The following is a 27135-nucleotide window of genomic DNA, read 5'->3' as shown; positions in this document are numbered from 1 at the left end:
TTTCTCTTTAGATTAAGAGATTCATTTTTTCCCCTTCAAGGTGGTGAAAATGTTTCCTCTTTCTTTTAACCATTGGGAAAACACTACTAAAATTTGAAATGGAGGCTGAGCTGTGGAACTTGCCTATTCAGGTTAAAAATATTTTTAACCAGTCACAAATTGTACAGTTTAGATGGTATTCAGACATGCAACAGTATCTGTGTACACATATACACACTGAAAACCAAATCTCAGACATACAGAATAAGGTATACTCCAAAATACCACTGAAGCCACTGGACACGCTCATTTCACTTAAATCTGCAGCATGTATCATGTATCACCACCACTTGCATATACCCTAATCAAGAGATTGTGGATGCCAGCAGGAACCCCCTGATTGACTTAAGAGGATCTTGACAGTGTTGTCCCCACTTGCAAACATCCCTGCCTGCTAGCCCTAGCCAGCAAGTGAGTCCAAAATGGAGTTCTGATTGATTTAAAATATATATATATATATATATTCAGAATATGCTGAAAACTCATCTCTCTAGTGGAATTTATTATGTTTAAAGAATAACCACCTGCAAAATCTGTATTCAATCTACAGCTATATTCTGTATTTTCCAGCTTCCCTTGAGAGAATAATTTCCATCTGTTTTAACAATGTTTGAGATCAAAGACTGGTTTAATCATCTTTTCAGCACAAAAACATTGCCACATACCTAAGAAAAAATAAAAGAAGTCAAATTTGCATTTTAAGCCTAAAATAACTGTGAAACCACTAAAGACAGTAAGGCTGGCTTTTCCCCAGTCACATCATCTGAAGCTGTCTGGGCAGGTACAGCCAGTGAGGGATGGGAGGGTGCTGAGTTACTCAAGTCCAGCCTCACATTCCCATAGCCTTACAGTAGAGAGAGGAACGCAGACAGTATGTGTGTTTTTTTAAAAAAATGTTTCCTTACTTGACCTTCTCAAACTTACTTAAAAGCATAGGACACCATTGTTATTGGATGTCCCAAAAGATTAGACCCTTCCAAACTTGATATAAATCCAAGCAATTCTACCATATATCTTCATGTAGAAGGAATAATTTCCAACTGAGTTTTGTTATTTACCATTGCAGCTTTAAATCAAGGACTGCTGCTGCTTAGAAGGGAGTTAAGGGCATGCATTGAGCTTACTAATTAAACAGTTAATTGCCAAGAATGATGACAATGAACTTGACCACAGAGGAAAGAAAAGGAAAACAAAGATAAACATTTTAAAGGTTGTAATTGCAGGAAGAACAGCTCCTCATGTTTAACTGAGGATATCAGATTTGAAGTAGCAATGGAGTATCTTCATGAAGCTGAAACAACAAGTGGACCTTACACAACTACATGGTAAAGCACAGTAATTATACCACAGATGGCAGAGAAACAAGTAGTTATATCTCACCAACAAGACTTACACAGATACTTAGTCAAATTTCTCATTCTACCTCACCCACTAACTGTGTGATTATACCTTCCCATCTTCCTACAGGGCTCAAAATAGTTAAGACACCTGGATGTATCATAAACAGTTTCTGATATGTCAAGGTACTGATTTCATCATGACTTGCTTCTTGCATACACTTATCAAAATCAATTGCCAATAAAAGTCAAGAAGATGAAAAAAGTTAAGAAGGTGTAAATAAGATTGTTTATGAGATTCATTCACCATTTGCTTTAGTAGATGCAGGACCAGCCCCTGTTTCAAGGGATCTCTTTCTTCATTACATTGAGCCAGTTACAGACATAGTACCAAAAAAAGCTGACCAATTCTTCTTGTATGATTTGCAGTACCATCTAGAAGAATGCAGACATTCATAGTTCACCTTCCCAATACATATTGGAATAGTAAGCCCAGATCTCCAGTAGTTCTGCCATTTGCTTCTCCTCATCCTCCAGCATGTTACTTTTTTGCTGATAAAAGAAAACCAGCAATAGAATTATTAGATCAGTGTTGTATTTCCTACAGAATTTCTGTTCTGTGCTATTTGGACAGAGAAAGTGGTAGCAAGTCTGCTAAAAGCTAGACGACTCAGTTATAGATTCCCTGACTCAGCCAAACTGTAGGGCAAGCCACAAAGGGACACTTCTCCCCCAAATTTATATTGGCCCTTCCCCCTGCAACTGTTCTTGAGACCTGTACAGTGCCCATAACACACATTATATCCCCCCCTGCTCTTCCAAAGGAGAAATGGAGTCCCGTGACGCCTGCATTGGAGTCCACATAAGGGGAATAAAACAGGGGAACGTGAAGCAGAAACAAGTGTGGAAAATGGGTCCTCACATCGGAGTGTCAGCCTGCCCTGCACCCCTGATTAGACAGGGGAGGAGAGCTAAATATATGTTCTCCTTCCCTTCAACTACCCCCTCTTGCTTCCTCAGGTAACAGCCTGCTTTTAAAGGACTTAAAGAAAACACACACAATTCCCGCACCCCACCCCCAATAAAATCACCCATTCACCTTAGCGCAGCCTAAAAACATGTGACTGAACAGAGGGGGGAAAAGTGCATAAATAACAGAGGAGCAGATAGTGTGGTATGTTTCCTTTGACACAGGTCTTGCTGCATTGAAGACCATCCATAGCAAGGCAAATTGAAAGCAAGGTAAAATCTGGAAGTCAGTAACTTCACCCTCCAATCTCACTTTAGAAATTCTAAGCTATCGTTATGTTTTTGAAATCTTACGCAAACTCCCTTTTCTATTGCAAGGGAACCAAGGACAACAAAAAGGAGAAAAAAATATTAGCATCTTCCAGGAAACATTATCTTCAATTCTCCAACTAGATGCTTATCCAGCTGCTGAACACATCACTATATCCTCTGCATCAATAAACTCCAAAATAATCGTTATTCAATGTCTAACCGATGAAGCAGAACAAGACCAGACCAAGCACTGTAATTTCTTGGTTAAAGCATGCAGAGAGCTATAATATCCACAGTCAGAGAACTGAAGAGTGCAGAGTCCCACTAAAGCTGTCACTGAAACACAATATATTAGGTGTTACCATGAATAGAGTGTACCTCAAGAAAAAGAGTTTCCTTTTATATGCACGTATATGTGGCAAACTCATCCCAGTGAATTAATATGGTGTTAAAGAAGGTGTGTTGCAGGGCTTCTTCACCTGAACATTTCTACATAAGCGTCATTTACAAAGCTACATGAACCAAATTAGTCTGATATGCTGCATATGGACATTTCAGCTCTATCAATGAACAGTTTGCCTGTACCTAAGATAGCACAAACAAAAAAATATTCCAGCTATGGAAGTTGCATGCTGGGCAAAAGAAAAGTACAAAGCTTGCCTCTACTGCAAGGAACTGTTTCTTCTTTTTATTCCTTAGATTTCATCTGACCCCACTGCCCTTTTCAGAAAGCAACAGAAAAGAAACCAAGTATTTGTTTTCTACCTACTGCCCACAGTTACAATAAATTCAATAGAAGTTTGATAATGTTAAAAATCACCCTCAATTAAATAGTAGCTTAACGATGATGCAATTTGTATCTTCAAATTAATTGTATCATAGTATACTGGGTGCAGCTGGGATGGAGTTAACTTTCTTCACAGCAGCCCACATAGTACTGGGTTTTGTGGCTAAACCAGCGCTGATGACTTTTAGCGATTGCTGAGCAGCGCTTGCACTGTGCCAAGGCCTCCTCCTGTTCCCAGTTCTGCCCCTCCACAGCAAGAGAGGTGGGCAAGGGGCTGGGAGGGGACACAGCTAGGACAGCTGATCCCAACGGGCCAAAGGGATATCCCAGACCCCATAACATCTGGCTCTGTGATAAAACTGGAGGACAGTCTGCCCAAAGTAACCACTGATCATCATTGGTCTGCTAGTGGGAGGTGTTGAGTGGTTCCCTTTTGCATCACATTTGCTTTCCTCTTCTTGATCAGTGTTTGGTAAATTGGCATTTGTTTCTCATCTGGTTTTTTGGTTTGGTTCTTGTGGGAGGGTACAGAAGGCCATGGAAATGGCTGTCTATGCTGTGAACTGGGTTGAACTGCCGAAGAAACTCAAAGGGCAGTCAAACATGAGCATCCCTTACCAACTCCTTCAAAAGTAGTGCCATGCCCGAGGAAGTCAGGGAGCATCCAGTTTAGGAAACAAAATCTGTAATTTAAATCAGAAGAGGCAACAGCTCATCGGCAGACAGACTGAGCAGGGCTGCTGCAGTTTAGCAGCCACAGCACGAGCTACGCTAGGCACACATCACACTGAATGCAATGAGAAATAGCCTTCAGACAAGTCTATCAAATAATTTTTCGAATCACAGCACCTTGAGACAAACTGAGCTCCCAACTATTTCTAGTATTCATCAAGCTGAAGGTGCCTAAGTGAATGAGACTGAAAATTCATTTTCCTTCCCAGCTCTGCTGCTGATCTGAACCAGACATAAATTGAAAGCCATCAGACCATAAGCAATTAGCAGACCAAATGTGTACTGCCACAGCCGCTGCGGGGCTCCAGCGCTGCACCACCTCCTTACACAGGTGTGCAACTTCTTCGGGAGGTTTTAAGTCTCTACCAGCTATAAGTTCCCTAGAGCACTGTATAATTACCATTGATTTAATTTTTAAAGCCAAAAGTATCAATAAAGATACTGCTATCCAAAACGGCAACGTTAGGTTTTCCTTTACTGACAGGCAATTTGAATTAAAAAACCCAAAACCTGATCGTTTTCATTACAACAAAGATTTTAGCAAACAATTTTAAAACCTAAACAAAGAAATCAACTAGAGATCATCAAACATTAGCTCACAACATCACCTGTTATTTCATAATAACTTATGTTATACCCTGATTTTGGGAAGCTAATGCTCTTACTTACACAAATGTGTAGGTAAAAGCAGAAGGCCAGCAGAGTCCAGGGATCTCGTCCATGCCTGTTTGTCCTCTACCTTCAGTTCACCTTGTTTATTCAGTTTCTGTCTTGAAGAGATTACTAGGTATTTTATACAGTGCCATGATTTTGTGTAGAGCCTCCAGGCTCCAACAAAAAATAAACACATCGGTAATAACGTGACAAGTTATATCAGATTCAGAACATGTCTTCATCTGAGCAGTTTTTAAACCTCTTCTGTACAGGATTTAAACCTTTTATTTACTTACATACATATAAATAGTGTGTGCATATACATATATATGTGTACATTCACTCAATATGCATATTTTACATAATATATAATTTTATAAATATTGTATATTATAACTTATAAAATGTACATACTTACATATACTTCATACATATTTTATAGTATATAATGGTGACCGGTCACCTGCTTACTCCTGACCGCTGAATCCATTTCCCTGTAAAGCAGCAATCCTTTTCCAAAAGGAAAAACACCGAGGATATCAGAAGTAGAAAGTGATGGAAAAGCCCAAAAGAAGAGAAGAGAAGAGAAACATGGACACTGATCCCACTTCCCAGTAACGCCAGTGTCTCAGGACACGGCCAGCGGGAGCAGAGGCCTGAAGCGCAGAGTGCTGGGAAGTCCGCGTGGGTACAGCCACCAGACCCGGGAGCCTGGGCTCACACACTTCCCAGCGGAGGAGGATGGGAGCAGTGGGAAGCCTAGAGAGCATGTTCCAAGCAGAACAGCAGGAAAGAGGTCAAAATGGACCATTCCAGAAGGGAAATTTTACCTTCTTGACTTTCCCACCAGCCTTATTCCCTCCCCTGCCAACTCACTGCTTCAGAAACCAGAGCTGAGGCATTAAAATGATGCATTTGTGGACTTCATGGTGTTGCATAAGCTTCTAACTCAGACTTTACGACTGCAAGTCATTTGTATCGATTTATTTACTTTATTAGCAAGGGGAATATGGAATTCTGCATTGATGGAGAATCAAATTGAAGAAGGAATAGCTGATTAGACATTTCAAAATCACATTTTGAAGTGAAGTTTTCCAATTACATATCCAAAATTAAATAGCAAGAGTATAAAGCATCTAAATCTATAGTTAGAAACTTAAATCGCTGATCTTATCTGCAGATGAATGAGTTATGCAGCTGCTTTTACAAACTGGCACCTTACCTCCTCTACTTGATAAAGCTTGACAAGACCTGCTAATGTAATTATGAAAACTCTAACTGCGTAAATGACATTGCAAATTTTTACTCCTGGGCTTTGAAGGAACTGTGTTAATGGAGATCAACAGCTTCCTAGAAACACAGCTGAATACTCAGTCAGGGAAGTCTGTTCCTACTAGTCACTGCACATAAAGCAGCGGACATTGTGACTTTGAAATTCAAACGATTTTGTCATTTCCCATCGATGTAGCCTCTCCAGCAGCACGCTGGCATAATTGCCATTAAAGCAATAATTTAGCAAGCATGAAACAACATCACCTTTGAGTAAGGTATTAATCTTTCTAGATTAAGAGATGTAAATATTTAATTTTAATGTACAAAAATTAATAAGATAAGTGGGAAAAAGAAGGAAGTTATGAATAACAATACTTACCACCTTCCCGTTGGGCATCTCAAAGTACTATAAAAAGATAAATAAGCATTATTTTCTTGATTTACCTATGGGGAACTTTGAGATCAAACTGCTCAAGGCCACAAAGTAAGCCAGAGACATAACTTAGGAGCAAAGCTGAGGCTCTTTAGTCCCACTCCGGTACCCTGCTACTGCACCGCACCTTATCATACAAATAATTTCAGAAACAACAGTGAAGAAATGCACTCTCCTGTTGACCTCCCGAACATCACCCTTCTTTTGGTGGCTTTCTACAGACCACTTCCAACCTACCTTCCCCTTTTGGATAACTCTGTCATCTGGCAAGGCCTGCAAGGACTGCCTTGAGCATCCCAGCCAGCACCAAGCCCAGGACAGACTGCAGTGCTAGGACATCCCGATGCCTGCAGCACTCGCTGCATTCTCTGTGAAGACAACAAGGGGACCGCACCAGTAGAGGCAGCGCTGTGGGAGGATCTCCTGAGAAACCGAAGTTCTCAGTAGGGCTGAGTCAGCTCTATTGCTACCTTGTGAAGATCCAGGAATGGACATAAACAAGCATGATGTCAGCACTCAGAGAAAATTATCTGTCATATCAACCTAATAGAGCCTGAAACTTTAATGCGATATTGATTCTGCTAATGTTCCTCCATGCTATCATCTGGAAGCAAAATACCTCTTTGTTATACAGCAAACTATGCTCAGGGTCATGTGGTACAACAGTCAATATCATTATGAAGGGGTTTGAGTTTTTTCAAACAAAAAAAGCATTTAAAATCTCCCTATTCGAAGGCAGTCACTACCATTATTAGCACTAAGAGGAAAACAGGTCATGCCTAATTCCAGTCGTTGTGTCTTACATCATCTAAGACAACAACACCCCAATGTAGTAGGCATGTCCTAAGCAAGCAGGTAAGGCTGGCAGAGCTGCAGGAGTCACAGGACAAGGTGCTACAGCACTAAACCAACAGCTCAGTGCTCATTTGAAAAGCTTGGGTGGTCAGAGGTTTTGTTCCTTTTCCCCCATCTCTTCTCGTCATGCGAGTCAAATACAACTTCACACACACAAAATGCCTAACAGTATGCCCACCGTATTTAAGCATCAAGATTGCCTGCTTTAAATTACAGGCTGAACATTCATCAGTTCACACTGATTTCAGAAATAATACAACTCTTCTGTTACCAAGCTGCAGACACAGGAAACTCAGAACTGACTGGGGTGATCGGGGAAATCCTGGTAGCAAAAGGGCTTGCTATTAGACTCCTTCACTGAACTCCACACCTCTTCTTGCTCTCTATTCTTCCCCATCCCCTGTATGACAGGTTAAAACTCTGGTCCTGTTTCTTCCCTCCCTTGAATTGACAGCCAGCTCTCATCTGTTATCTCACAGCTTTTTATACCATCATGATTAATACAGTCATGTTTTTGATAAGGAAGAGAACAAGCATTTTTTTGGGTTGTTTTTTTTTCTTTTGTGCAACCCTGCCAGGTGTCTGAAGAACTGCCTTTTGTCCAGTTTTGAAAACTGCAACATTCATGGTTATTCAAAATTTTTGCCTTTGATACTGTAACTGCAGGCAGATGAGCTCATTAAGCAGAAAGCATGGTGAATAATCTCATACACGTCAGTATGATGTACTTGAGGCTATTCCCCTCTTCTTCCCCCATGTTTGATACATGCTACCCCTCTCGTTGACTTCCCCTGCAAACAGCAGAGACCTCAGCAGGTTTGGAACGCTATCATGATGAGAAAAGCTATAACAATACACCTTTGGTCCATCTACCCCTTTTCTCCAAATACAGAGCTGACCCCCAGCAGGTTCCCACTTAAAGTAGTTGCCCCACTTTTGAAGTGCTTGAGAAAAATCTTCATCCTGCAGACAGCTGCAAAAACTCCTGGCAGTGAATAAGTTATGAAATGCTTCTCAAAGTGTTATAACTATAGTTAGAATATACGAGATGAGTCATAATCCTGACAAATGACACCCCCATCTGTCAGGTTCACAAAGCTGGGAAGTTTATATAGAAACTACACAACTTTCTTTCAGATAAAGCCTTCCTGCCAGATCTGTACCTTTTCTGAAATAGTGACTGGCCTTGTTCTCTGGATCAGAATGTTCTATTTTTGGATGATGCCTCATTACAACTAGGGATTGCTTCATTTTGTTTGCACTGTATCCAGCTGCAAACAGGTAAAAGCCTGGAGAGAAAAAAAAAAAAAAAAAAAGTAATCCTTATTTGTCAGTGCACACACCTCTGCCAGATGGCCAAAATGAAGGCTGTAGCAGATTAAATACATTTCACCTCTGAAGGAAGTTAACTATGCAAGTGTACTGCTACTGGAAATTATATGTACATTAAAAAACTATACCATTCATAAGCCATCCTATTTTAATCAGAAATATTCATGCAGAAAAATAATTTAAGATTAATAGTCAAGTGCAGTCAAGCTTTAACATATATAAGACATGAATGTTGTGTTATCACAGGGAAGTTTGGGGGGGTTGTTTGTTGGATATTTTCTTTCTTTTTTTATTTTAAGATGGGAAATGCTCTCAAGCGAAGCAGGTCTTGTGGACATCAGATCTTCACTGATCCCAGGAATTTCTACAGTAAAAGCAATATCTTATTTTTATATTATATTTATAAATATCTCACTTTAGGAAACAGATAAAACCATCTACTTTGCTGTTTAAATGCTATCCAAATAGCTACATGATCACTGAATGGAAGATGCTATAGGGAAGACTCATACAAAGAAGTTTATGCTCCAAGCACAAGACCTGCAAGCCTTTATATGATAAACACAGAATTTTTTGTGATGTTTAGAAAAAAAAAACCAAGAACTTATTTTAATGAACTGTTTTACTCTTTACTTTACGTGCAATTATTTTTCTCAGAAAAAAAAACCACCATGTCTGAAGCACACACTAAAATTTGCAAAGTACCATCTCTGTTCCCAAGTACTTAAATCTAAGGTGATCTTAAAATGTTTTATTGCTTTGAGTAGGGTTGGGTTGTTTGGGTTTTTTTTCATGCCTGTGTAGGAGATACTACCAGGGAATCCTCAGATGCACTCTGCCTCTTCTTTTCAGTTAGGTCATTCAGTTTTGTATCACAACTCAGGTGTTTCAAAGAGCCCGTTCCTTCTTCACTGAAGGGAGCACAGGAAGAAAAGAGTAATTGAAATATTTTGTGCAAAAGTTTGTCTGGCTCATCACAGAACGAGAACACCTACAGGGAAATGAATTCACTTATAAAACTAAAACCTTTATTCAAGAATATTCTCTAAGCAGTTTCTCTTTTTCATGATTTATGAAGCTGAGTCATAGTGCTTCCATGGTAAAGGAATTTTAAATGTCATTAAAAAAAATCCATCTAGTGCAGTATCAGTCTTCACTCTTACTCTTAATTCCTCAGAGCTTTCATTGTTTCCAACCTTCCTGGCACCTTTCAAGCTTACATTACACAGGAAAAATAAATGAGTCCCTCCCATCCTCTCCATGAACAGTAACGATGCTACAGAAGCTAAGCAAGCAGGCAGGAAACCTATTCTCTAAAGCCCAGAGAATATAGTCCCAGGGGCAAGGATCTCAGTGCTAACAGCCAGGCTACGTGGACAGCTTCTCTAGCTGCTTCAGCTCCTAACAGGCATGCAGGGTCCTGCCTCTGACAGCAGCATCCCTTCAAGTTACTGCACCATGGTAATAGATTAAGCTACAAGCGTCAGCAAAGGGTGGTCGCACACAGTACTGATGAAGGGGATGTCTGTCCAGCACGTGAAGGAGCTCTGCATGCATGAATTGGGTAGTCCCTACCACACAGTCCTTCAGTTTTTTTCACCCCCTGCTCTCGCATTCAACCACAAGGGAAAAAATAAAATAAAAATAAAATAAATCACAAACTGAAGGGGAAACAACAAGCAAAACCTGAAAACATTTCTAGTAGTTTTGTAGGACAGTTGAAAAGGAACAAAAGAGCTTGCACAGGCAGAAATGTAAGCGTAATTCAATCAAGACGTATTTTGCGGCACAAGTAATGGGTTTCAGGGCACCTTGTGGCATTAAAGGAACCGATCAGTTTATCGAGAGAGAAGGGTCTCCTTCACATTCCAGCTCAACAATGTAAATAGCTTCATAGACCTTTACCCATGGGTAGACTTGATACAAGAAATTGAATTAGCCATGCTAGCTCAATTAAATATACACAAAATTAGACCAGAATTAGTGAAAAAAAATGCTGCAAAGCTGATTATATGTTAAGCATTAGCTACTAAGAAAATTAATATTATACATTACTATAATGACTTTTAAATCTGGACAATTAATATTTTGCTCTGTATGTCTTCATTATTAGATATCACCTTTAAGTAAATGTTGTCAGCATTTTTACACAATAGTTCAAAAAAATTTTTATTTTTTAAGAAATATCTATTCTTTTGAATTCTTCTCCTCTAAAAAAGGTACTATGATGACGAGGTTTACTCAAAAATAGGATTTTAAGTTACCCATTTTGCACACACATACCCTGTACAGGCCAGTTTCAAGTACCCTGAATCATTATGGACCGCAAACACCAACTCCCACGTGCTATATGAGAGCAGAAGACTTCAAAGGCATTGATACAGGTCAGAAAAGAAAGAGGAAGATCCACCAACAGGAACAGAAGTCTACCCCACATTTGAGGGAAAATAGGCTTTTCAAGGCTGTACTGGAAAACACTTCATTAAAAAAAAAACCACTGCTTCATAGATCACCATTCCTAGTCAGCTGCTGGCAATATTTACATTATTTAAAGCTACTTCTCACTCTGCTGAGCATGTATTAGCTCAGCGTGGACTTTCTCTAACTGCTGTGAGGTTCAGCAGATCATGCAACTTTTCTTTAAGATAACCAGCAAACTTCGGTCATCCGCTACGCATCAGATGAGCCTCTCTGCTTCTCAGTCACTTCCCTGCTTCGGCCAAGAGGGCAATGCACAGTTTGCAGTCCCCGTCCCATCTGCAGCCGATACGAATGCTGGGGAGCAGAAAGCTTACCCTGGGCAGTGGGGAATGTTGACCTATTTTGTATGAAATGTCCTGTCTCTTCCTGTATTTCCTGGTGCCAGCCTTATTCTTCTGTTCTGCCCTGAAAGCACCCCAAAACAGAAATAATTTAAAGAGTCCAGCTCTTTAAATGGTTGCTAGTTCACATTCTCAATGAAAGAATGTAAAAGATTTCTAAAGCAGCCTTCCTGAGGCTTCTAAGCCCTGTGGCAATACAAACACAAAGAATCTACTGCCTAACTTACAAATTACTTTTTAAAAAAAAAAAAATCCTATTGTAAAGCTGCAAAACCTCCTGCCATTAGTTGTAATTTAGTTACGGCTAGCAACATTTTAACTTAAAGATATTACTTGCTAATGCAAGCTACTCTGTTAGCTAACAGGATCACACAGGTTTATGAAACTCTACCTGTGATTTTATACCAGTTTCCAAAAAGCAAAGCAATTCTGATTGAACAAATGCAACTTTCACACAAAGAGTAGGCATGCCTTCCATGAGCAGGCAAAGGTGCACAGCTCGACAGTCTGTGCCAAGCACAGTCTGCTTCCATGAGTAGCCTTCCCTGGTCCCCGTCCTGACCATCCACTCCCACCTTCACACTCCCATCAGCACCAGGATCCATGCAACTGTGCTGACCGCCAGACCAGGGACCCAGAAAAGCCAACCCATTACACAACTCCAATATATCCCAAACAAAGTAGCGTTTAATTCACTTTTCAGTCACCAGTGATCCCGTCTACTCTTCAGTGAGCTTGCTCTAGGTCAACAGGCATGATCTAGAGTCCTACGTGCTCTCCCTACAGCAAAGCGGAGCTCTTGTCTGCTGCTTTCAAGGCAGCAGCTCAAAAAACAGCCCCAGAAACCTAAAAGACTGAAGAGAGGATTTATTGGCAAATGCTATTAAAAAACAAGGTCTACAGAATAGCAGTGCAATTTACAGGTATTTGCCCATACATACACTTCTTTTCTATTTTCAGTGAGGTATAAAAGGCTGTACAAACCAGGCAAAAGCCCACATACGCTCTCCAACAGTCAGCTCTAGCAGCACCCTAGGGAAACTGCTCACAAGGAGGCAAAGCATACACCAAGATATCCTCAGAAAACATGCTGCTTCGAACATCTGGGACTTCCCGAGACAGAAATACCACCTCCTTATTTAACAGCCTTCAATAGATATTCCTGAAACATGTTCTATCATTTTGTGAAATGATGCAAAGTGCCACATGACAAGCTTTGCAGCCTAAATACATTGTGTAGAACAGTCATTCCCTAGGAGTCTCCCCCCATCAGTCACAAACACATAGATCTCCACCACATCCCTGCACTGTAGCACTTTTACAGGCTGAAGATTCATATCTTAGTTCAACATTCTGCTTTCAGGAATTATTCTGTGCCTTTAGTCACCCTTGTTGCTCTTGTCCATATCTACTCCAGTTAGGTTGTATCATTTTAGAACTGGCAGACCACAGGAAAGGGAGGCCAGAACTGCACACGGTAGCCAAGACATGGGTGCACCACTGCCCTACTGTGAAGATTTCTGCTGGTTCTCCATTCCTTCCCTAATAATTCTAATAATTCTTCTCAATTTATATTTCTTTGGGGGTGGAGGGTAGGGAGTGGTGAGGTGACCACTACGGAGAGTCTGTTTTCATAAGAATGTCTTTTATAACCTTAAGACATCACTTCGGAAGGGAAACTGGCACCTCAAATCAATACATTGATTTTCATTTGCCCTTCCATTGCCCAGTTGCTCAAACCCATAAAGCCTGCCTGCTAGTTTTCAGTTAGGTCTCAGTTTGACCACTCTGAATACTTAAATATCATCAGCAACTTGGTCACTCCACTGTTCACTATCTTTTCCAAGTTATTCATCAATATATCAAACAGGCTCCAGCAGAGACCTCTGCAATAGTTTACTGGTGCTTTATCTTCAGTGTGATACTTTACTGACATCTGCACTTTGCAGTTTTTCATCCATTATTAATTCATATGAAGACTTAACTTCCTGGCCCATTGCAGAGCTGAAGTTTCTTATTTATTGGGTTTAAATAAAGAATGGTGGGGGATTTTGTCAACTACCTACACAAAATCCCAGTATACCACGTCACCTGGAAGTTATCTTTGTTCACATATTCATCATGTGCTTCAAAGGATGCAAATAAATAAGGCAAAACTTGTCGTTGGAAAAGCTATACTGACTATTCTGCTACAGATCACGTTTATCCAAAGGTTAATTATTGAACTAATATTAAAAGTAACCTCAATTCATCTCCCCAACACAGACAATGGGCATTTTGGTCTTCCCTGGAAATTCTGCATCCCTCCTGCCTTTTATCATCCTTTCAGTTTTCTGGTGCAGAACCGTATTAAAGTGAGTAGTTACTTATCACAGGTAGCTCTTCTGTTCTTTGATGCATACCACATCATAGTGATGACTTGTTATTATCTATTTTACTTATTTGTTCCTCCAGTCACTTCTACAGACACAAAGACAAATCCTTCAGTACCCCCTCTCCCATATAAAGGAGGATTGTGGCATGTAAATCTCCAACATTCTCCACCGTGAAGGCAAAAGTAAAAAATAATTTTATTTTACTGATGTGACTATGTTCTCTGAATGCTTTTTTTTAAAAAAAAAAACAACACACCCCTCTACCATGGTGGTCTGTTAGCCCTGGTTGGGTGAGGGTAGGCTCAGGGAAATCAGTGACAGTATTTCTATTTCCAATGTATTTGCAAAGAAAATACTGTCTATTTACTACATGTTTACAATCTGACCTGCCAGGTTTCTGTTGCTTCTTACATCCCCCATTTGGATCCAACTTTCACTTTTCAAAGTAATCTCTGGGGTTAGTTTTGTTGGGTGTTTGGGTTTGTTGCAATATTCTCTTTTTTTTTTGTAACCACATTGGTTTGACTTTTCCTTTATTTCCTAACAGAATATACTCTTTTCTTTAGTCTCCAGTACAAGGTCTTTAAACCACCACAAAGGTTTGACCCTTCACTATGACTTTCAGTGTTTGTTTGAAAAAAACACAACAAAAAACCTAACCCCAAAACCACAACACCAACCCAAACAAATCCACTCTGTTTCTGCTCCCTCAGCAGTGTTGTCTTCAGCTTCTGGGAAGGAGTCTTCTGGCTTTTGTTACCCCTGCAGAGATGCTGAATTTACACAAGCTGTAATTACTACCACAGAGCAGCTTTTCTACAGTGATGTTTTGAAACTGCTCTGCATGCTCAGGAACCAGATGCTGCCTGTCCCCTTATGAATCCCCTCACTAGCTGGCCCACCAATCTTACAGTGTCTATGATTTAGTTCCAATATCCCATCGCAACTGAGACAGACATTAAAGACACATGGGATGAGGCACAAGAATGCTGCGGCGCTTCATCCCTCTAAGCTCTCTCCCATCTTCCCCAGTAGCACTGTTGGTGTAGCCACACTGATGGCAATAATACAGTCCTACTGCCCCATTTTTCTTTTCTATGCCTAAACTCACTGGTATTTTATGGTACTTATGGCAGGCGGCTGATCTGACTTGACTTTAAGCTTTAGCATCCAGCACAGTTTCTCCGTCAGCTCAGCCTACCCTGTCTTTCGCCGTACATTGACACTGCATTATCTCAGCAGCTGTCATCCTCCTACCACGTTTAAGATGAATAAGTGGATATTGACATAATAAAGACAAGCATTTGCTTCCACGTTTTACTACTTATATTTACAGTATCAGTGCAGAAATATGTATACCATGTTTTGGGTTTATTTCCCTCTGTGCATATTTAAGCAGCACTCCCTTCAGTTCCACTCTTCCCTTTATTTCCTACCTAATTACTGCTGAGGGGCAAAAGAGGACTTGCAGAGAGCACAGCAGAGGAGTTACTGCCCGTTTTGTTTCCAGAACTTCTGGATTCACTGTGTCAAGGATACAGGCAAGAGACCTGGATCACTGGGTCCTCTCCTACCCTTCCTAGGAACCTGTCCAAACACCTTGTGACGCCCACCATCACCCCAATACCCTACAAGCGAGTCAGTGGGTAGCCCTCTTCAAATAACAGAACCTGGTTTTAATATATTCCTCATAGTTTAATATTTCCTCCTATTTCAAAAGGCCTGGGAAGATATGTTCAGTGTGGTGGGACACACTACAAGGAGAGGCACTCATTACACCCAGTTTCCTCTCTACCACATCACTGCCAGAGTGGGGCTGCCCCTGTAGAGATGGGACTGGAAGATGTGGCTGGAAGACCACAAGGTAAATACGTAGCTTATCTGGCTTGGGACCATGGAAAGATTTATTACCACCATGTTTGTTCCCTTAAGCAATGATTCAGGGACTCAAACCTGAACAAGATTCCAATCCCTTAATACAAAGCCCTTTCCCCCACCCCACTGCCACCCCCTTCCCTGCACCAAGACACAGAACTTTACTGACAGTGTTTTACACAGATGATTATACTCAAGAAAGATTCCTCACTGTTTCAGTGAAGCTGGAAAGCACAAACATGAAAGATTAAATATCCCTATTTATGCCTGGCAGCTGATACTCCCAAATCCCCCACAACACCCTACACTGAATCTTTCACAAGAATTACAGCGGCATTCCATCACTGTGAACATAAAGCCACCTTAAAAATATACAGCAACACATCTTCGATAAGCAATTCAGAGTAGCAATGTACAGCAAAAGCTGAGCTGCTATGAGAAGCCACATCCCCTCCACCAGCATCAGCACTTCAGGGAATAAGCACAGGAGCTACCACTGCACTTCTTCCTCCACAACTCCTGGACTGCAATGGTGCTGTCACTAACAAAGGATTTCAGCATTACATATGCAATTTTGAGGTTCAGGGAAAGTCTAAATATAAAGACTAGAAAACTAATGTAAAGGAAGCTTTGAAAACAATTCTTACTGACATTACTAAGGAACTGAATTATCCATATTACCAAGTGCAAAAAAGGTGCTGACACAGGTAACTGCTTGGATGAGCAGCTTTCCAGTCTCCTCTAGCTACACTAAACTTCTGCTTTTAGAAAGATGCAAGAGGTCTTACTCTTTGATAAATGTTATTTGAAGTGATTACTTATCTACTTTACATCTAAATTGCTTAGAATTAAATTTTTATTTTAATTCCTCCAAGACTCTTGTCTGCTTATCTGATAAAAACAGCAGTTTGCCAGTTGTTAGAGAGTTCTTTCCTTCATCTCCAATATTCAATATCCCTCTAGGTACATCTAGAGGTATCTAGCAGATACATGCATACTGAAAAAGAAGTTTCCTTATTGATTTATCTGAGACCCTGATCCAATAAGCCATTTATCACTGCCATACAGATGGTCACAAATATATTTAACATGATGCATTACACACAGAGGCTATGAAACGGTTGCACCACGTTTTCCAAGGGGCTTCTGCTTAACCAGAGCATGGTCTGCACCTGTGAAACAACCATACTACAGTTGCACCTACACTTTTCCACACATGAAGTTGCAGGCACACTACCAGAAGTGGGCTTTACTACTTTTTTTTTTTTTTTTTAATCAAACCGATCAAATTTGTCTTTATACGTTGCTTCCAGTGCTGACCTGAACTCATTTTTTTCTGAAGTCAGATTGCTGTGATACAGCTTGAAAAGCCTGGAAATGATCTTACTGGTAAATTCTCAGTTTCATAAGTTACTTTATTTGTGGCAGATACGTAAACTACTGGAATTTAAAGATCTATTTAAAGATCTCTTATCACCTCTGCAAAAAACCGAAAATGGACTACAACTTGCTCTCTGCCCATGATTTATCACATGCTTGTAAGCAAGGATATTTCCCATTGCATCCTTCAGCATGTGATATTGAAGTCTGGTTTTCTGTTTCAAAAATCTTTATCACAAAGTTCCTGCAGCAATCAGGTGTTACTTCCAATAAACTTTGATTCTCGTTTCCAGATCAGGCCAGGAGATAATAACTATGGGCACAAATAATTATCTGTCTTTCAGATCAGATATACAATAAAGCATGTTAGAAGGTGACACTGGGATTCAAAATATCTAGTATGACAGGCTTTTGTACAGAATATAAGTTAGCAGTGATGATGAGCCATTAAACAAGCTATTGTTTAAGTCTCCTGAAATACCACACAGTAAGGAATACTTTATTATAATGGATGCTCTTGGAAAATTATCCAGCACTGTGGAATGGCCAAAGCCACTGGACTGAAAACCTCAACTAATTCAAGATGCTTCCTGTCTACCCACCCCTTCCCATTCAATCCTCCCAAGCTTACCAAGCTACCAAAAATATTATTTCACATCAGTTAAAGGTGCTCACTGTTCCTTTTGTCTCCCTGTGCGTCTGTTTCGTAAGTGCTTGGCACATTTGTCTCTTGGCATCTACTATTTGGTAATGAGCAGCAAGCACCCGCCACCCATCCTACACAAATACTTCTTTACAATTTGGGTTTTGGTTGTTTTGGGTTTTTTTTTTCCGCACCTAGGTGAAAAGTAGAAAGTAAAAGCCTCTGCCTCTCCAGGTGAGCTTCTTGCCATGCATATTAACGCATAGACCTGGGCTACAAAGCAGCACACGCAGCCTTTGCTCACAGCCACCCTTCTCTGGGCTTGCAGGGACTCTGTCCCCAGCCCTCACCTCTCCTCCTGGGATCTGGCAGTCAGTTGACCCCAATGGAGATGCTGTCCTGCCTCCAAAGACAGACAAGTTTATTACAACTGCAGTGACTGCTTTGGTGCATACTGGGATTTTACTATCGTCCTTTGTGACCAAACATTCAACAGGCCAGTTACCTCTGGCCAGAGTTTTAAAGTGTTGACAGGTCAAACAGGGGCTGACCCTCAAATAACTGAGCTCTTCAGATAGCTACAAGTACCTACTCTATTGCCACAAACAAGTATTTGGCCAGCTGGTTTCCTCACTGTATCTTCATGGCTTAGGCTTAAGCAGCAGAGTAGCATTTTGTCACTAAAATCAGGGTAAAGACTGGATTTAAAAATAACAAATAAAAAACCCACACACCACTTTAGACCCTGAATACTTTAAGTGCTATCCATAATTTTAAACAGATTCTTTTCCCACCTGTAGATCGTAAGTCACATCCTAGCATCTACTACACAAGAAATAATTTCAAGTTCCAGAGGGTTTTTTTATGCCTGCTTATATTGATAAAGGCACTCGAAATAGTGAAGAGAAAATCATGTCTATTGAGAAACACGCACAAACCCCCATTCCTTATTTCCCAAAATAACAGGTAAAAAGTGAATCTTACACACAGCTTTACATAAGGAATTGTTATGAGCTTCAGAAGTCCTCTGCCTCCTCGTTGATATTCTAACAATGCTCTGTTGTCTGAAGATGGAAACACTAAAACTTCAAGATAATAGCATATAATATTGACATTTTAGTGTGGTAAACAAATTTCAGCTGGACAACGTGGTTTGCATACATTAATCAACGTCCTTTAAACAGTTCACTCACCAGATTGTTCCTAAATAGCTTAAGTGACTGGATACACGAGTACTAGCGTCAATGCTAGAAACAAGGAGGTTATCGCGGGATTCTCCTGCTTTCCATAAAGCCAGTCTGTAAAAGAAACAGCAGGCACATGCTTCATGGAACACGCTGTTGCTATGAGACAAAAGCTGCCTTATTTCTGCATGAAATTTTGCAACCACTCTCAACCGGCTTAACAGGACTAGAGCAACACCATTAGCTCAGACTACAGACTTGTATCTGGTTTGCACCATTATGGAGCTGGCCCTTTGCCTGGCAAAAGTAAGCAAAACCTTGCAGAAGGTGTGGGAAACAAGGAGTCACTGCTCAGAGCTCCGATTCCGGCAGGAAGCCACCACCACTTTGGTTAATCCTTAAGTGCTTGCTGAGGGTAGGGCTCCTCTCCAGAAACATCCAAGCAAGAAAGCTGGAGGCGGCCGAAATCGAACAGAAACCATTTTCAGGAAATCAGCTGTTTGGATGATGAGCAAAGAGATTCAGGCAGGGCTAGGTAATGATCCAGGAAATACAGAAATAGAAGACCTATAGATGGGGTACACTGCCATGATTGCTTTACTTTCCTCCATTTCTGTAGCCCCATGTGGATACAGAAAGCCACTAGCTCAGGCATCGGCACAACCATCTACAGCTTCATTAAAAGAGATGTAAGTGGATTTGTTCTCATCTCTCATGAATTCAGGCTTTCTTTCCGATTTATCCCTCCAGCATCATTTGCACAGTCACAGACAGAAACAGGTACGCTTCCACAGAAGAGATGGAGCAAGTGTGGAATCCACCCAGGCAGGCAGGGTTCCTCCTGCTGAAGTGGGAAAGAGCAACAATCTCAGGGAGCAAATGGGAAGGTGGAGAGGAGCGTACAGCTGTGCCCCTCTGGCCCGTCTCTTCCCCACTACCAGCACTGCTTTGGCTGTTCAGAGACCTGTAGCTTAACCCTGCTCAGAGAAAGTACCTTCCTGAGAAGCATCTGTGAAATCAGATCTTTGTGATCCTCCTGAAAGCACAGCCGTGCAAACAGATGAACTGACCTGCTGGCAGAAGAAGCAGCAGCCTTTTAGAGCAGCATGAGGGAAGTGGGACCCCTAAACTGAGAAGCGTCACCAGCAGAAAAGCAACACAGAACCTCAGTGGCAAATATTGCATCATACCTGGGTGTGGGTTTGGGGTAAGCACCGTGAGGTGTGCATCACTGCTTGGAGGGAGGAGAACCACCTCCTCTCCAACGCAGAAGTACAACCAACAGAGCTATCAGGGTCTCCCCAGGTGAACAAAATCTGGGCAGAACCAGAGAGTTTACCCAGCTCCTGTGTTATAAGTGCAGCAAAAGAGATCAAATCCCTCAGCCAGGGCCAGGGCCACTGAGGGTGTCATGTCCCACCTCTCAGGAGAGGGATTTCTGCAGCCATGGCATTATCCCCTCACCAGTTAACTAGAATTGCACAGTCCAATCAAAGAGAAGTCCTGTTCACCTTAGCTGGAGAAAGCAAGCATCCACATTCTTAAAGGTGCTCAAGGTAGAACAACAACAATGAGAGATGGTATTTAACTGGCAAGGGTTATAGTTCCACATACTGTTTTCCTCATCTCTCTTACATCTTGGTGGAAGGAGAAGTTACATTTCAAAGAACTGCTGTTACAGATTCTGCCTTTCCCACAACCAATCTGAAGGACTCTGACTCCCACCATGACCCATTAAGCCAGTGTGTGGCTGGAGATGTACACCCTACAAGCCACCTCCCCTGCACAGACGCACGAGGACTTCCAGCACGGGAATGATACAATATCACCAAACAAAAAAAAAAATGGCATCTTTATGATCTGCCCTGTTTAAGGAAAAAAACCTATAAACTAGCTGTTAAAGAAAATACATTTTGAATTAAGCCATCTGAAGTGCTGAAGCTGCTAAATGGCAGAGCCAGGCCTCATCCCTTGGATAGCCATGATCCAAGGCTCGTTTAAAACACAGTCAATCCAATCAATAGGAGAACAGAGAAACAATAGATGATCAATTTGTGTACACAGGTGCTCTCAGAAATGCAGGTGTTTCTAGAAAAAAAATAGTATTGTAAATAGGAACTGCTTGTTCAACGACTAAGTGTGCTTGAAGGATTGTGTGAGTTAAAGCAGCTAGAAAGAAGATCATGATCCGAGGAGGTCCTTGGAACAAAGGCAGAGACTGGAACCAGAATAGATGAATCAGCTGGGACAGCGATGGATTTGCAGAACTGGCAAGACCAAAGCAAACTTCTAAAAACTTTGGACAGTGACTAATGATTTGGTAAGTGTATGTAAGCTGTGCTGTATCCCTTTGTTCTCTGCCAGTCGCTGAGGTGGTGGCCCAACTCTGAGTTGTGATTGAAGCAAGCCTAGTGGTACCCATGTCTGTGTGAATTTTTCCTTTAACACTAGTTAAAGCATTCATCATTCAGTCACGTTATCTTCCATTTGATACACACCGCTGCTCAAAAAGTCACTGCCCAGCCTCACAGAGCAGTCTTTTCTATTATTGACAAAGACTCTCACCTAAACAAGGACAACAGCGCAGTCCTCATGGGCTAAAAAGCTTGGTTTTGACCAAAGCCTGTAGAATGAAGGTCTGGAGTTATGTATAAACCTGCTAATACAGATCCTGTCACCACACTTATGCATGACGGCTTTTGCAATTCATTACTGCACAGTAGGAAAGTCTCCATTTGTTCTGCAAGCTTTTTAATAATTTCTAGTATACACTTTTGCATGCAGTTGCTTCAATACTTTATTTCCATAGCTGTTTATATTCTACCTCAAATATATTCATCACCAATTTAAATAAAAGCCTACCTTTAAGCAGATAATTACTCCCAACAGAGCTTACTACAACAGTTTGCAGTTCTGCATGGACATTTTGGCAATGCTACTGAATGCATTTTGTCACAGTAAGGTAGCAAGAATAAGTTCATGATACTTTTGCTTAACAAGTACTAGTAACATCAGCCATGACGGTGCTAACCTGGCAAATAATCAAGTTCCATGCTTAATGACACATTGGATCCTTTAATAGGCAAAATGTTTCCATACAAGAAAAAAATTATTAGATTTGCTTTGTGGAGTAATAAAAAAAAATATTTTTCATTGTCACCTGCCCCTCCCTGACGTTAATCTTTAAACTGATGGGACAGTAAACGCAGAAAAATTAATGACTGCACATCATACAGAATAAAAAACTATCCACGAACAGCTGGAAAGGAATTAATTATTGCTTACAGAAGCAGTACACTTCAGAAATCCTTTGCCTTGAGCTGCACTAATTATCTAGAAATTCAGGTGTAAAGATTAAGTCAACCGCTCTTCCCAAGTCATAAACAAGCTGTTATAAACCTGGCTGCAGGATTGACGTTTCTGAGAAAATAAACTAAAATATTCATGACAATATTAACAGTAACTATGCTTGCAAAACATAAAGCAGCACATCTTTTATTCACCTGCAGAAGAACATTTCTCTACCACAAGAATGTCTGCAGCTATGACTTCAGGTGCCCGCTTCCCCTTTGGTCTTGGTTAGCCAACCATTTCAGCACAGCCGGGGCTGTTTGATTCGCACCCTTCAAGACCCACCAGGCCCTGGCTGCTCTACCTACTAACCATTATTGGGAACAAGACCCTAGAAAGAAGGCAAATTAAAGCAAACTTCTTTGACTTCTTCATCCTCCATTCAAGTCAGACCTTAACTTAGCACAGCCCATGAGTAGCAACCCAGAGAGCTGGCCAGCAGGGCAAGGTAGAGGGGATGGACTGGCAGGATCTTACCCACCGAGTCTCCAGCCTACTCAGAATACACATTTTCTGCCACTTTTTGTTCTCCTGAGTAGGAAGCTTAAGCTGCCCCAGAGAGGAGGCTGCCAATACCTTTGAAAATAAGAACATGCCTTTACAGATAACACTTCTAAGAAGGAAAAATGCAGGCCACACAAGTGATAGTGACACTTTCCAGAAGCATCATAGGGACCATGCCACAGGTGAGCTGTCACTGTGGCCAAAACAAGCCAAATTCAGAAGAGACACTGCACCTTGCACAGCTGGGTCTCTCAGTAACAGCCACGGCATTGAGCAGCATTCTGTCTTCAAGGTAACAGTCTGATTTGCACCTACTTGGTCACAGGAGAAACAGTTTGTGCCCAAGAGAGGCAAACATGACAAAAAGCTCATACAAGCTCCCTCCACCTCAGCATCTCTAGAACAGGTCTTCGAGTTCATAGTTTTTTCTGGGTAGCTACTGTTCCTTGCTCTCAGCTGGTCTTCCGGACCATGGAGGCTAGATGTCCTAAGTTTACTCAACTGCTGAGAACATAGGCTTTGGGGTTTGCTTTTGTGTTTTCTTTTTTAACTAAAAAAAACCCAAACATATGTTCCGCAGGAGTTTGAGATGATGTGCATCTTACCTGTGCAGTCAATCACTTCATGATATAGGCAAAACATTGTAAGTGTGTATGCAGATCAGATCCAGATTACTCCTGCATTTAGAATCAGCATTTTTTCTGAAATTTTTTTGCAAGAAAAAAATTCTGTTCAGCAAAGTTGAACTGTTAGCAAGAAAGTATCACCTGAATAAAAAATGAATTCCAAACAAAAACACTGCAACTGCAGAGGGGGGTGGGGGGAACCACTAGACAGTGTGAATATTATCACTGTAATATACTGTGCAATGCTATTAATCATTGAAATTACCATGCCATTTTAAGAGCACTACAGAAAGAGTCTTGTTAGTACTGGGGAAAAATTACATCCCCTAAAAATCAAAACTGCATCAGAATATTCTCAACTTTTGAACCAGCCAAGGTGACAAGCCCTCTTGCTACAGCTGAGCTAGACTAGAAGAGGAAATCTGCTCCTTGCATTTGAGATAATCTCAATTTATGAAATCAGTTCCGCTCCTGTTTTTCACAGCAGAAGTTAAGACCATATCAGTGTCTCCTGTCTGTGTTGCCAGTGAAACCCTTTGAAGCTTTGTTATACATCAAACTGCTTCACAAAAATGCACACACATGAAAGGAGTATTTTTCCAATTCAACATTAACATTGTCTTAAGATATAATTAAATGCATGCAGCAGTTACTTGTAAAAAAATATTTCAAAAACAGTGATGACATGCAGAATTACTGGTGTGGAAAGGTGTGCCCTGGGGTCACCTACCCTTAACCTCCAGGACTTCACTAAGGAACCAAAATGCAGAGAAACAGCAGCACTTACATTTCTAACAGATCAGCAGCGTGTGATGCCAGAAACTAATAACTAGTTAGTTTCAAATTAAACTGTTTACATACTTTCTAAAGCAAAATAATTGCAATATTTTATCTTGTTTTAAGAGAAATAACCATCAACAGGCTATACAAAGAGGCATCATAGTTAATGTTTCATGTTTAATTCAGTGACAGATTTGAATGCTAGATTTTAAACCAAACCACCAAACAAAATACCCACAAGTCATCACATTTATGAGATTTAAACTATGGCCCGATTGCAAAGTTCATTAACTAGAGAGGTCAAAACATACTAGGGTTTCCGTGCTGTATGTGCACAAATTAGGCAGCTATCTTTACACTCACAAGCTAAATTGCACCTGCATATAAACCAGTAACATCAGCTGCAAAGTGCCAGAGTCAAAAAAACAAAGCATCAAAAAAAAAGTGAATGCGCTGTTCTAACAGCGATGTTGATGTTCACAACACCAGAGCCTAGTCAAACATGCTCAATAAAGGCAACCTGGGTTGCAGGGAGGTGTGCGTCTTGCCATTCACCAAGTGATGCACAGTGGTAGCAATACCCATACATACCACCAGCACTTGCATTTAGTGGATTATAATTCCCACTAGATGAGTAGGATACCATGGTCCGTTACATTTAGCAAATTCCCTCACAAATGCAAGGTTCAATGTGGCAACGGTTAGCCAGCTTCCAGCCAGACTCCTACCCGATGCCATGTAGTATATAGCTGATAGCATTCAAAGGTATAAATTACACTCATAGGTTCATAAACTATAGGGATTTATTTCTGCTTCTGCCCTGTTCTGCAACTCGGGCAGGGCAGCAATTGCTCCTGCACAAAGAGTAACTTACAAAAGATCTTCCCAGAAGACTCTCAGCACTTTCCAATTAACTGTTCCACCCCAAGCCCCTTACAGGTAAATTCCCTTGAGCCAAATGGTGGACCCCAGCTGCATGATTATTTCATTCCTCCTGTGCAATCTCTTGGCAGAAAGTCTTGGAGTTGTTTTGCCTTCAGTATATCCAAATGGGAATTCCCTGAAGCCCAAGAAAGTTTGTTGTCCATTTCCCTAAGTACACTTACACTTTGGCTAGTGATGGCCACAAGTCTTTTACCCTAGAAAAACTCTCTTCTAAACTTACGGAAGATTCCTCCCATCTTTCTTCCTGCTGCATCGGATTGCACAGCTCTTTTCATTTTTGAAAAAAGTTTTCTCTTCCTCTCTGATATATATCAAAGTAGATACCTTAAATTCACCACACCCCTGTCCATACAAACTTTCTTCAAATAGGACAGACACTTTGATAAAGTTCCCGTGATAAGAAATAAAAAAAACAACAACACACCAACAACTTATTTCTGATCACTTGTAAGGAAATGCAATCCTCCTGCAGCCCTCCATTCACTTCTTGGGTTCAAATGGTATGACTAGAACTAAACGATGGCACTGAGGAAGAAGTAGTAATATTTTCACTAAAATATCTGTTTGAATAAATGAGAGCATTTTTTCAACAAAATTCCACACCTAACATCTGTGCACTCACCTGTACAAAAATATATTTATCCTGTTGCTGAAGTCAAATGCATATTTGTATTTCTTTCCAAATAAAAAGCAGTTTTATCTTTTAAATGATATTTTTCTCATCTTACAGTTTCTCTGATATGGCAGAAAGTTTTTCAACAAAATTTAAATGTTTTCATACAAAAAAACCCAAATCCAGTTACATCAACAGTTTTCACCATTAATCCATACCCTGAAGAGCTGCAAGGTTTCAGGACAGAAGTCATCTCCTGGTTCTGTGTCTGCACTGTGTTAGATCAGTGAGGTGCTACTCCAATGCCAACAATCACATGGGCCATAGTAACACAAATAGTAGACAGTGATGATAACATAGACCTTCCCAAGCAGAAAGCGGTAGGTGTGAAATAAGGACATGTCCTAACCCGCAGAGGCGACTGGTGACCTCCTACTCATGCAACCCATAACTCCATTATATAGTCTCTACACAGAAAGCAGCAAGATAGCCCCATCGTGGTGCTGACATTCTGCTTGTACATGTCAGGCGAAGGTCAGACAGCAATGGCACCTCCTTCATGAGGTGACGATCCAACATTAGAGCAGTAATGTGTCCAGCTTCAGAGAAGCTGCATGACTGGGCATGCTGGTCCCATGAGCACTGAGCTAACACGGTGGGCTGAGAAGCTACATCACCCTCTCCAGTGTCCTGTCAAACACTTCTAGCTGTTGGGAAGCAAGTTCTGATCACATCACTTGGCAGCCAACTCATACCACCCAAAAAACGTTACACTTCTGGGAGCCAATGCCATGCTGGACCCCCATCAGCTGGCAAGAGGGGCTTCACAAGCATCTGCTGCCACGTGAGGTGCCACTCCCAGGCCACTGTCTTCACTAGCAAAAGGGTGTATTTCCACCACCTGTTCACTACCACATTTTTTTGGTTTCACCAACCAATATCAAACAGTAGAAAAGGCCCTGAGGTTTTGCACTAGGACAGCCTTTGTGAAGGTGTAACAGAATGTTATTACATGGCAGTAACATTCACAGGTGCCTTCCACTCAGAACCTGCTATCATCCCGCGGATCACCCTAGCTACCCTAACTGTTAACTTGAAGTAGCCCAGGTCGGTCAGATTGAGGTCCTTAAGGAAGAGCAAAGGCTGTGCTGCGCCTCCCTAAGGCCCCAACAGCCACATGCTGAGGCCTCATGCTGAAGGAGTTCAGTGCAAATATAACGCAAGTGCAAGTCTCGTTCCTGTTCATTTCTTCTCAGAACAAGAGAAAATGGCTACTTAAGAAATTGCGCATTCAATTACTTCCAGCTTTGGCAGA

The 27135-nt window shown here is 41.1% G+C and overlaps 1 protein-coding gene across 5 annotated transcripts in view; it reads right to left on the bottom strand.

Annotated features, from left to right (window-relative positions):
• Positions 1-27135, bottom strand: part of BICD1 (BICD cargo adaptor 1) — a 179066-nt gene that overhangs the window by 126094 nt on the left and 25837 nt on the right. The window contains exons 1-2 of one of the 5 annotated variants that reach the window (XM_040596071.1): positions 6773-6848; positions 6482-6508 (exon numbers count right to left, since the gene is read on the bottom strand). The exons of the other annotated variants lie outside the window; for them this stretch is intronic. Coding sequence (XP_040452005.1) covers positions 6482-6499 — 18 coding nt within the window. The 5' untranslated portion in view covers positions 6500-6508; positions 6773-6848. Of the gene's footprint in view, positions 1-6481; positions 6509-6772; positions 6849-27135 lie in introns of those variants that run through there. 5 annotated transcript variants of the gene reach the window in all.

Source organism: Falco naumanni, chromosome 5 (genome assembly GCF_017639655.2).
Source record: "Falco naumanni isolate bFalNau1 chromosome 5, bFalNau1.pat, whole genome shotgun sequence".
In the NCBI taxonomy this organism is placed as follows: Eukaryota; Metazoa; Chordata; class Aves; order Falconiformes; family Falconidae; genus Falco; species Falco naumanni.
Note: the sequence above shows the minus strand (reverse complement) of the source record. Positions and strands in the feature narration are given on the sequence as shown.